The 12,745-nt window shown below is 38.7% G+C and overlaps 1 protein-coding gene and 1 long non-coding RNA gene across 2 annotated transcripts; both read right to left on the reverse strand.

Moving 5' to 3' along the window:
• Positions 1 to 1,185: 1,185 nt before the first annotated feature.
• Positions 1,186 to 3,037, reverse strand: LOC118647315. The gene is made up of 2 exons (XR_004964629.1): positions 2,580 to 3,037; positions 1,186 to 1,659 (listed from the first exon to the last, which is right to left on the reverse strand). It is a non-coding gene; the product is annotated as an uncharacterized LOC118647315 (long non-coding RNA).
• Positions 3,038 to 3,889: 852 nt separating this feature from the next.
• On the reverse strand, positions 3,890 to 4,369 carry LOC118647316 (uncharacterized protein DDB_G0274935-like). Its single transcript, XM_036291971.1, has 2 exons — positions 4,274 to 4,369; positions 3,890 to 4,165 (listed from the first exon to the last, which is right to left on the reverse strand). The coding sequence occupies exons 1-2, from the start codon at positions 4,353 to 4,355 to the stop codon at positions 3,945 to 3,947; spliced, it is 303 nt and encodes a 100-aa protein (XP_036147864.1). The 5' UTR covers positions 4,356 to 4,369; the 3' UTR covers positions 3,890 to 3,944.
• Between the last annotated feature and the right edge of the window lie 8,376 nt (positions 4,370 to 12,745).

Consider the following 12,745-nt stretch of genomic DNA (forward strand, 5'->3'; position numbering starts at 1 on the left):
TGTCACGTGATACCTGGGTAATAATAATTGAGAAACGGACAGATATCGAGCAACTCCTGCAGTCGGCAACCGCTACATCGTTGTGGATTAATGATCTTTTCATCGAAGTCGTTAAAATACGTAACGAGAGTATCATAAAATTCACTTTAAATAACAAAATTATGTACATGAAACCATCGACTGTACAATTTTTACTAAATCTTGAAGATGTTATCAATAATGCATATTTTAAGTTATAAGATGGTATGCATATAGTAAAAGAACGATATAATCAATTTGTAAATTGTTTGCGGCGAAATAATATTCATAACAAGTGCGATGCAGTCAAATTGTTAAATGAAATGTGTGTAAAAACTTCGCTCGTAGATTAAACTGATGGTTTATGCATCAGACAATATTGTATACGACGCGTTACAAAAGGAATAAATGAAAAAAATTATAAATAATTATTCTAATTTATTTTCTCTCTTCCCTATTCCTTTGCGGTATAATGGCGTGCGCAGAACCGAGTAGGAGGTACATAGATAAGATGGGTGGGAACGCATGTATGTAACCGCATATGAAAGAACGCAACGAATGAAAGAGAAAGAGCGAGAGAATGATAAAACTGTATGGCTGGAAATATCGCGTACGGATGAGAGAGAGAGAGAGAGAGACAGATTCGGAATAAAGGGAGAGAGCGAGCACCGCAGCGATGGCTGCTACAGCAGCAGCGGGCGGCGGTGGCGGGCGGCGGCGGTCGCGGACCCCGATTCCCCCTCTCCCGCTCCCGGGACCCGAAAATACTGCGTCAGCAATTCCGCACCGCGGCCGCAGACCCGAAAATCCCGCGTCAGCAATTTCCGCACCGCGAGATCCCCCTCCCCGCGTCATACCCCCACGCCTATGGGTACCCCCCCCCGCACATCCGCACCACCCTCGGAGCCCCGTAGTTAGAACCGGCCTAGTATTAACTACTTCCATATATTTTTATACATGTTTTTATACATATACAAAATATTTTCCTGGAATATTAAATAAATGATCTCTAACATATTAAATAATAACATTTTTTTATTTATTATTAACCTTTAGAGGACGGGAAATTTTCATTGCAAATCAACCTCTTTTAAAACGTGTAATTTATATTTAAATCGAATGTATAACTTAGGACAAATTTCCGATCAAGTAAGTGGTCCCTAAAGGGACCAGTCCCGTCCGCAAGGGAAAGGTCAATGCAAAAAAATTGATGCAATGATTTTTGGGTGTTTTTCAACGTAATTTTTTGCGCTAAATACGAAAAAAATAGTTTAAAAAATCCTAGATGCGTCCAACCACCACCAAATGAGAACGCGCTTGGACTATCCTGAAAAGAACCGTCCAAGATATAATCACCACACCTGAGGTGAAAATCCGCCAAATATGTATATATATATTGTCAGGAAAAGGGCGGATAGAAGGTCAGAAACGATGCGATTCGTATAAAAAAACTGTATATTCAATATATATTCCAACAAAGGAACTCTCGCGTCGAGTGCAGCAGACGCCGATGCGGACGACGACGGAATGTGTGGCTGACGCGGTGGGACGCGAGCGCTTCGCAATTTCCCCCTCTCTTACTACGCGGGCCGGATCTCTTTTTTTCACTATTTTTCCTGTATTCAGCACATCGAATTACCCCTAAAAAACATAAAAATTTTGTTTCTCAGGGTGGTCCTTTTTGGGTTAAATATCATATTAATACGACATACTTAATATTATTGAGTGAGACAGAATCACTCCAACCATATATTATTATATTAGAATATTAAAATAATTGAGATTAATAAAAGAGTGTCTTGAACACTCTCAGAGGAAGTGTCATCTCATATTAACACGCGAGGTATTAAGTGACACCTCGCGCAAGGCTGACCGGCCATCACACCGGTCAACGCACCGGTCAAGACTCGGAATTCCACCGATCTCAGCTTAGCAACGATCACGCCACATTTCCGGTGGAAATGCTAAAATTGCAATTTGGCGGTCTGTTGCTAAGTCCGCGAATATTTCTCGCGCGCTGGATGCGCGCGGCCATAATCATATCGAGGGCTTATTCGCCCCTCCAACTGACACTTTCCGTGAACTATATAAACGACTGCCGATTGATGGGCAGCGGGACCAGTTATCAATCATTCACGCTAATATGCGTGTCACGTGTGTGCTTACTACTTCGGGTCACATAGACTTCAGTACGTAAGACTTAATACTACATAGTGACGAAGCGTCAAACGAGCTATCAAGTTCTCGCCGAGTCTTATCATCACATGTAATTCAACACGGCGCGACATCACCGACGACCGCACGTGTTGAGAGCTAATCTGTACAATACAGAATAAACGACGCTTTTTATATAAAGACGAGAGTCTCGTTACTGGTGGACTTGGCCCTCGCAGTACTTCCTCCGCGAGTTCCAACTCCTTGGGCAGACACGATCCCGAAAATATCCTTGTTGCACCAAAGGGTACAACAACATATTAATATTAATAAATTTGGGGAGATCTTTCCTCGTCCCCTTCGTCCTCTTCCTTTCTCTTGTCCTCTGCCTCTCTCATTTCCTCTACCTCTTTTTATGCCTCCTCTCCAATTATAGCGGGTCAAATCCGCCCGTTGGCGATACCACCGTGCACGAGATTTTCCGTGTATTCGACGTTCTAAAAACAAAATTAATAAAATAATGTAAAAAATTATTTACAAAATTTTTATATATTACGCACGCACGCACGCACACACACACACATACGTACAAGTATGTAAATCTTCTCTCCAAATTTTATAGAGCAAAAAGTAAGTAATAAGTAAAATTGTAAAATTATAGTGACAGTATTTTTCACTCTATAAAATTTGGAGAGTATGTATGTAGATGTAAGGAATAATGATCTATCTGTTATAATAAAATAGGATCAATACTATTTTGAGAAATACTACACAGAAAAAAAGAATATTCTTGTTTTGATAATATCTCCAGTTTCAAAATGGAAATCTTGAAATGAGATTATATCACGTTAAATGAAAAAGATTTACTTGAATGAAGATTTATTTCAAAATTTTATATAGTTTAATCAAGAAAATAATATTCTTTTTAAGAATAATTTTCCTGAATAGAAAAAAAAAATATTGGATAGAAAATACTACATGTTTAAATCAAAGATTATAATTTTCTTAGAATAAAATTATCAAAACAATTATATCATATTTTTAAAATAATACTTATAGTATTGAAATAAGATTATAATATCTTGAAATTTAAGATTTTCAAATTCTTTTAAAAAGATTATATATTGTTGCTTATATTTAAAACGAGGATCGCGTTAATTTGAATACATAAGTTTCAATTTAAGAGTAATTTTTTTCCGTGTAATATATAATATTTATAAATATACCAGTGTTGTACCCCTCGTTGTGAGTACGATTTTGGGATCGCTGCCAGAGATCTCGCGAGGAAGGTATTTCGTCACTTACACCGTTATTTGTATTGAACACTTTTATTTTTGTATTCAGTTACAGTGAATAGATCGCGACCTCGCAAGGCAGAGTGTCGCGTCTATGAGCTTGTTGTCCACGACCCCGCAAAGCAGAGTGTCGTGGTTGCGTATTTACAATAAGTTATCTCGGCGATACACGACCCCGCAAAGCAGAGTGTCGTGTGTAGTCTTAGTTTGTCTACTTCGGATTGATCCGTTTATCACCTTCTTTCGCCGGTTTATATATCCGATAATTCGGTAGTTGGATCGAAAGAAGGGAAGGATTGCATGAGGGCGTAAATCGGTCAGTATTCCAAATTATTGCTTAGACAGCAAGTGCTGTCTAAGGAGCATTGCGCTAATTGTCGAGCAGATTGCGCGAAACCTCGCGCGATGCGCTCGATGCTGACTGCAGCTGACCGACTTACGTCATCGTGTTACTGACACCTTATCGTTATGAGTGTGTCACTCATAACACCAGTAAATTATATCGTTAATTTCTTGCTGCTGCTGCTGCTCCTGCTGCTGCAATGGTTGCAGTTGTTGCTGCGGCTGTTGTTGCGGCTGTTGTTGTAACAACAGCTGTAACATTTGCTGTTGCTGCTGCAAGAGCTGATTAATCCGATGTTGCTGTTGCAACATCTGCTCTTGCTGCAGCTTCATGTCGCTTTTTTTTTTAAACTTTTCTTTTTAAAAAATACATATATAATATTAAAATATTGTTTAAATAATATGATTACTTTAAATAAATATTACTTAATCCTTTTTTTAAATAATAATAAATTTTTTCTAACCTGCCATGATGCTTCTTGCTCCGTTGTTGTTAAGAAACAAATAAGCGCTAAGACGCGGCTCACCAGATAACAAGATGCACATATATCTTAAGCCATCTGACGGAGAGCCGCGTCACGAATAAGGCAGCACCGTTCTGAAATGCACTAAAGTTTGTCTTTCAATTGTTTCCCTAATAAATTATTATGTCCACTGTTACCTTTGGGTCTTCTCGTTGATTGTTCTTCAGTTTGCAATGCTCACGAAAAAGATAGAGTGGACTTTTCGCACACACACACACACACACACACACACACACACACACACACACACACACACACACACACACCCGCGCGCGCGCACGTACATATAGAAAGAGAGATTTTTTTTAACATTGTGGGAGTGACGAACGAGACTCTGATCTTTTTGTGATACACGTCATCCATTTCTTTGCAAAAGATACGAAAATGTCGGACAAATTACCGAAAAGATGTAAGCGAAGCTTTTTAGAAGCTTGGCTTATAGATGATCGATATAAATCATGGTTACGTAGAGCATCGGATGATAATTTTTATTATTGCACTATATGCCAAAAAATATTTCTATTACTTCAACACATGTTTTGAGACATGTAATGTCAAAGAGGCACCAAAAAAATAAAAGAAAAAATTCAATATGTAAAAATGATGATGAAAATTCATCAAAAGTATTTCTATTAAAATGGTTAGAGATTGAGAAATATAAATGTTGGTTGCGCAAGGTGCCACAAGATTCTAGTTTATTTTTTTGTTCAATTTGTGATAAAACTACAGATATTGGATGTGGTTTATCACAAATAGAACGTCGGAATGCGGAATCCAAAGAACACTTAAGTTTGTATAAAAATATTGAATTAAACAAATCAAATAAAGAATTAAATATGGAAGTTGAAGAATTGCTTGCGCCATTTGATAAGCGTAAAAAAGAAGCGGAGATAAGATATGCCGCATTAATAGCAATGAAAAATATTTCTTATCAAGTTGCACAAAATATTTTAAATTTTTTTCAACATCTAGCAGATGATCCTAAGGTGTTGAAAAATATGACTATGGGTCGTACAATATGTACAAATATGATTAAAAATGTTTTGTATCCAGTTGAGCACAACCGTGTTGTTGAGAATATTCAAAACACTAAATTTTCTATATTTATAGATGAGACGTTTGACATAACGAATGAGAAATGGATGACTTTTCTCGTCCGATATGTAGACGCAGAAACATTAGATCTTCGCACACAGTTAGTAAAATTAATTGATATAGATGCCAAAGATTCCAGCGCAGAAAAGTTATTTGATGCATTTAAATTTGAAATGCAAAAATTATTAATACCATTTGCAAACATTATTTCCTTGTCATGTGAATGCATCTGTCATGACAGGAAAATATAAATCATTTAAAAAAAAATTGGAAGAGGTATGTCCAAATGTATTAACATTTTCATACCCTTACCATTCCGCCGCATTAGCAGGGCACGCAGCATGTTAAACAATGCCCGATTTTTGCACTGATTTTCTTAAAAAGATTGCTAAATTCGTTAACAGCAGTCCAAAACGTACGGCTATTTTTCGAGATTTTTGTATTAGTTACGACCAAAAAATCTAAAATTAAAAAAACTATGTGATACACGCTGGCTTTCTCACTTTCAATATGTAGACAGACTTCTGCAACATTGGAATACAATACAACTATTTTTTAATGAACAAGTTGTTAGTGAAAAAAGTAAGCCAGCAGAAGAGCTTTTGCTTATAATGGACAGAGTAGATACAAAGACATACTTTCTTTTTTTTAAAAATATTTTTAATGATTTTAACGCATTTAATGCTTATTTTCAAGGAGTCGAAACATTAATTCATTTATTGCAACCAAAAGCACTTAATTTTCTTTTTAAAATTTGCCAAAATTTTGTAAAAAATGAACACTTAAAACCGTTCAATATTAATATAGTATTTTCTTTAAAAGAGAATCAGAAAGAACTTAATGAAATTACTTTAGGATCAAAGTGTGACGATTACCTTAACGAATTAATGATGCAAGGGCATGAAAACGTTATCACTGTTCGAGAAAACTGTTTGTCATTTTATATAACTGCTGTAACAGAAAGGGCATAGCGGAATAAGCAGGTGAAATCTGCCCCCGCACTAATCGAGCTTAAATTGATATCATTAGTTGACACCCTTGAGATACAAAACATCCCCAAATATTAGTTACAAAATTGCATTTTTGGGGGAGTTATGGAGGGGGAAAGAAAAATAAAGAAAGTGGTTTTTTTCGAAAATGGTTGGACCGATTTTAATGAAAAAAATATATGTTGTAAACATCATTTAGACAAGTTTGAGAAAATTTTAAGTAATTTTTGTGGTAAAAAAAAACCCGATAAAAAAATTTTTGAATTTTTTATGAATTTTTTTGGGGGTGATAGTTCTGAGATACCACTTTTATATTTTCACAAAAACATCTCTAGATCTTCTTCTTTAACACATTTTTTTTTTAAATTAATCGGAGTGGTGGAACATGGTTAAAAATAATAATTCACACCGCGCCGCCGTGCTGCGCCGCGCTGGCTGAGCGACCGGGCCGCGGCGCACGGCGATTGTTGTCATGTTGAACTTACATACTAGTTGCAGTGTTGCAATGTTTAGTTGCCAAGAAAAATTATAATATAATAATATAAAATAACACATATAATATTTCCAGGACGTCTGCAATAAGAGCGTCCTAGATGCGCACAGTAATAAATGGACACAACAGGCTGAGTGAAACGGACACAGACCAAATGCACACAGAACAAATGCGCACAGACCAAATGCGCACGGACCAGATGCATACGGAACAAATACGCACGGACCAAATGCACACAGACCAAACGAACACAGTAACCTACAAACTTATTACATGGGTTGCGACTTTTCGGGCATCTCTATCGACGGGGTGGGTGCGGGAAGAGGGCGAAGCCCCCATTTGCACCCCACATGTGTGTGTGTGTGTGTGTGTGTGTGTGTGTAAAGTATTCTCTGCACCACATAGGTTTGCAACTGTGCGCATTTGGTCCGTGCGCATTTGGCCCGTGTGCATCTGGTCCGTGTGCATTTGGTCTGTGCACATTTGGTCTGTGTCCGTTTCACTCAGCCTGCTGTGTCCGTTTATTACTGTGCGCATCTGGGACTCAGTCTCTGCAATTAGGCTATAAAACTTATCGTTTCGGAAGTTCATCACGAAGAGATTGCAGTACGTTTTTAAATTCCATATGTTCGGGGTGCTTTTTTAATGTGAGTCCCCTTGCCTCTTACATTATTTATCATCGGTGTGCTTTTTTAATGTGAGTTCTTTTGCCTCTCACATTATCTATTATCGGCGTGCTTTTTTAAAGTGAGTCCCCTCGCCTCTTACATTATTTATTATCGGGGTGCTTTTTTAATGTGAGTTTTCTCGCCTCTCACATTATTTATTATCGGCGTGCTTTTTTAAAGTGAGTCCCCTCGCCTCTTACATTATTTATTATCGGGGTGCTTTTTTAATGTGAGTTTTCTCGCCTCTCACATTATCTATTATCGGCGTGCTTTTTAAAAGTGAGTCCCCTCGCCTCTTACATTATTTATTATCGGGGTGCTTTTTTAATGTGAGTTTTCTCGCCTCTCACATTATCTATCATCGAGGTGCTTTTTTAATGTGAGTCCATTCGCCAAAAAGATAATGTGAGAGGCAAAGGGACTCACATTAAAAAAGCACCCCGATGATAGATAATGTGAGAGACAAGAGGACTCACTTTAAAAAAGCACCACGATAATAGATAATGTGAGAGGCGAGGGGACTCACTTTAAAAAAGGACCTCGGTAATAGATAATGTAGGAGGCGAGGGGACTCATTTTAAAAAAGCACCCCGATAATAGATAATGTGAGAGGCAAGGGAACTCACATTAAAAAAGCACCTCGATGATAGATAATGTGAGAGGCGATTTCCTCGTGGTAAACTGCCGAAACGATAAGTTTTATAGGCTAATTGCAGACGTCCTGGAAATATTATGTGTTATTATATTTTATATTATTGTATCATAATTTTTCTTGGCAACTAAACATTGCAACACTGCAACTAGTATGTAAGTTCAACGTGACAACAATCGCCGTGTGCCGCGGCCCGGTCGCCCAGCCAGCGCGGCGCGACACGGCGGCGCGGTGTAAATTATTATTTTTAACCATGTTCTACCACTCCGATTAATTTAAAAAAAAAATGTGTTAAAGAAGAAGATCTAGAGATGTTTTTGTGAAAATATAAAAGTGGTATCTCAGAACTATCACCCCCCAAAAAATTCATAAAAAATTCAAAAATTTTTTTATCGGGTTTTTTTTACCACAAAAATTACTTAAAATTTTCTCAAACTTGTCTAAATGATGTTTACAACATATATTTTTTTCATTAAAATCGGTCCAACCATTTTCGAAAAAAACCACTTTCTTTATTTTTCTTTCCCCCTCCATAACTCCCCCAAAAATGCAATTTTGTAATTAATATTTGGGGAAGTTTTACATCTCAAGGGTGCCAACTAATGATATCAATTTGAGCTCGATTAGTGCGGGGGCAGATTTCACTTGCTTATTCCGCTATGCCCTTTATTTTCTTTAGTCTATTCCAGAATTACATTTATTCTTAACAGAAAAATCTTTTGGTTGGTTGTTTCAGACAAATTTTAAGACTTGGAGAACTTCCGCCAGGACGCCATGGTTGGCGCGCAGAAATTCTGGCTGCTCCATATTCCGCTGCAGTAAATTAATAAAATTGAAATTTTTTTACAATATACTTTAAAGTGTAATAAATACAATATAAAATATTTGCGTTTCTACATTGTTTATTTTTTCTACAAAAAATTCACAAAAATTACCTATTTTTTGACCTATCTTTGACCATGGATCCTTCAATTTTGCCTCTTTTGCCCGTTTATCATATTGATTTTTGGCCTTGGCCTTTTCTTCCTTTAAATTTTCGCGTGCGACACGATTTGCGGCCTTTAATTTTTCTCATAGTTCTTGTGCGTAATCGTCGTAATTATAGGTAGGTTTAGGCTGTCTTGTCAGGGCTGTCGGCAGTTCTGCTTGTCGTCCGTAAAGTAATTCGAACGGTGTGTACCCTGTAGCCGTGTGCGGCGTTATATTATACGTTTACATCGCGTACGGGATCCATTCATCTCAATCCGTTTGATCGTTGTTTATATAATGGCGTAGATATTCGGCTAGGGTCCGATGTGATCGCTCGAGGTTACCGTTGTCAGGGCTGTCGGCAGTTCTACCTGTCGTCCGTAGAGTAATTTGAACGATGTATACCCTGTTGCCGTGTGCGGCGTCGTATTATATGTGTGCATTGCGTACGGAATCCATTCGTCCCAATCAGTTTGGTTTTCATTTATATAATGGCGCAAATATTCGGCTAAAGTCCGATCTCGTTCGAGAATTCCATTGCTCTCGGGGTAATAAGCGGTTGTTTGAATTTTATTTATTTTCAATAATTTGCACGTGTTTTTGAATATTTCGCTCATGAAATTGGTGCCATGGTCTGTCAATACGTATTCTGGCGTTCCGTATTCCAGGAGGATTTTTGTGACGAACTCTTTGCTCACGGTATTTGCTTCCTGGTTCAGTATAGGTATCGCCTTACTAAATTTTGTAAGTTGATCTTGAAATGTTAATAGGTACCGATTTTCATTTTTCGTTAATGGTAGTGGCCCTACTATATGAAATGCACATTCCTCGAAGGGTCGGCTAGGCGTGTCCGTGACGACAAGAGGTGCTTTTATTCTCCGAGAAAGTTTATTCTTCTGACAGAGCTCGCATTTTTTAATATACCGCTCTACATCGGCTGTTAATCCAGGCCAATTATGTGTCAATCGTATTCTTTTTATTGTTCTTTCAATTCCTTGATGCCCTCCCGTAGGTGCATCATGATATTTGTATAGAATTTGTTTTTTTTTTCTTCTGTGTATGCTGGTTCGCATTTGTTGTCCTCTTCCTGTTTATCTTCAGTAGATGCGTGTGCGTGTTTGCCGTCTTCATCTAACGTGAGGACTTTATCAGCTGCTTCTGTAACGTGATCTTCCCGCTTCACGTTGTGACTTAGCGCATCGGCGTTCGCGTTCGCTCGACCAGCCTTATAAATGATTTCATAATCATACTCCTCCAGCTTCAATCGCCATCGGATCAATCGTGATCCGGGATCATTCACATTAAATAGCCATATAAGGGGTTTATGATCGGTTACGATCTTGAATCTTGTTCTATAAACATATGGTCAAAAGTGTTTTACGGCCCACACTATTGCAAGTAGTTCTTTCTCTGTGGTGCTGTAGTTTTGCTCTGCGTGGTTTAATATTCTGCTCGCGTAGGCAATGGGACGGTCTTTCCCTATCGGTCCCTGTGACAGTATGACTCCTAATCCGAAGCGTCTGTAGTCACATTAAATTCCTTTGTAAAATCTGGATATTGGAGTACTGGTGCCGTCATTAATTTTTTCTTTAATGTGTCGAATGCTGTTTGTTGTTCGGCGGCCCATGAAAATTTCTCCGTCTTTTTTGTTAATTTCGTTAATGGTTTTGCAATTTTAGAGAAATTGCTAATAAATTTTCTATAATATCCAGCAAGGACTATAAACGATTGAATATCTTTTCCTTTTCGTGGCTCCGGAAAATCTTTTATGGATTGCAGCTTGGCTGGATCGGGTAATATTCCATCTTCGGAGATCACATGTCCCAGATAATTTACTTCTTTGCGTAGAAATTCGCATTTGTCGGGCTGAAGCTTTAAATTTGCTTCTCGTAAGCGTTGCATTACTTCCGTTAAACGCTTATTATGTTCTTCTAGACGATCCGTATATTACAATGTCATCGAGATATACCAAGCATCGGAGTCCTTGTATTCCCAGGAGTACTGAGTTCGTCAGTCTCTGGAAGGTAGCTAGCACATTTTTTAATCCGAAGGGAATTCAATTATATTCGTAATGTCCGTACGGTGTTGAAAATGCTGTTTTCTGTTTATCTTGCTCAGCCATCGGTATCTGATGATACCCCGACGCTAAATCCAATGTCGAAAAATATTTGGCGTTCCCCAATTGATCTAGGATTTCTTTAATGTTGGGTAGGGGGAATGAATCGCCAATCGTTGAGCTTTCGGAAATCGATTACGATTCGAAGCTTCGGTTTTCCGACGAGTCTGTTATCTTCGGTACCACTAATAGCGCATTTTATTGACTCGTGCTGGCTCTGATAATGCCATCGTGTAGCATTTGTTTTATCTGCATATTCACCTCTTCCTTATGCTTTGCGGAGAGGCAATACGGCCGTACGTTGACGGGCGATGAGTCGGCTTATGTACGCATCTCGTGTTTCACTGCTGCGGTGCATGTCAGTGACTCTCGACTTAGGTGGAATATATCCTGATACTCTTCGCATATCCGTGTGAGGGCCTTGTCGTTCTTCCGAGTTAAGATGCCGGGTGCATAGTGTTTGTCAGATCCGTTCGCTTTGTGGGCATTTATCTGCACATTCCGCTTCGTCAATAACAGCGTATATCTGATGATCGTTTTTGTAGTCCTCTATGATCACGTACGGAGTGCGTACCGGCTTATCGGTTGTATTTATTACGCTAAGTGCGCATGCAAAATCTTTTGGTTCGACCATACAGCGGCCGATATATACTCCGGGCTAGTTTCCTTTGCTTGGATTACTCCGGATTGATTTCGATTAGTGGTTGCTCGAACGATAGTTTCACTGCGCGGCTGTAGAATAATTTTACTATAGGGTCTTAGTTTAAAAGTGACGCCGGCTATTTTCAATTGTTGCTTATCGTAATCATAGACTACGCGGTGTTTTTTCATGAAGTCGAGTCCCAGTATTTCGTCGTACTCCATGGGGAAATCGTCTTTGACCACGTACATAGTTTTAATACTCGCTCGCCTAAATTAATGTGGGCCTGCATGTTTCCGATTGTGTGCATCTTGTGCCCCGTTATTCCCGCCACGGTAATTTTTTCGGGGGAAATTCTAGTTTTCTCTCTTAAATTTTTTACCTTTAAGTGAGAGGGTTGCGCCCAAATCGAAGAGCATGTTAATTTCCCCCGATCGCGTCTCCTGTATCGGAAGTGTGATTTGGTCGAAGCCGCTGCTTGGCTGGGCGGCTCGAGTTACTTGCGCGACTTGATACAACCGCGCGCGCTTATCTTTCTTTCCGGCTGATTCTCTTTCTTCCTCACTACTAGATTCAGACTCGGAATTCTTCTTCTTTCGTGGTTCGATCGCTTTTCTAGGATTATTATTTTTGATATTATTGTTTCGTAGACGTTATGGATTATTTGGCGTTTTATTGCAAGGTCTCCCGTTCAGGTGCCAGCACTCGGCCTGGGTGTGGCCACGCTTTTTAGTGTTTGCAGAATTTCTTTACGGCGTTAACGCGCGATTTATCCGGTTGCGGTAACGCA

Source organism: Monomorium pharaonis, chromosome 9 (assembly GCF_013373865.1).
Source record: "Monomorium pharaonis isolate MP-MQ-018 chromosome 9, ASM1337386v2, whole genome shotgun sequence".
NCBI classification, from domain to species: domain Eukaryota; kingdom Metazoa; phylum Arthropoda; class Insecta; order Hymenoptera; family Formicidae; genus Monomorium; species Monomorium pharaonis.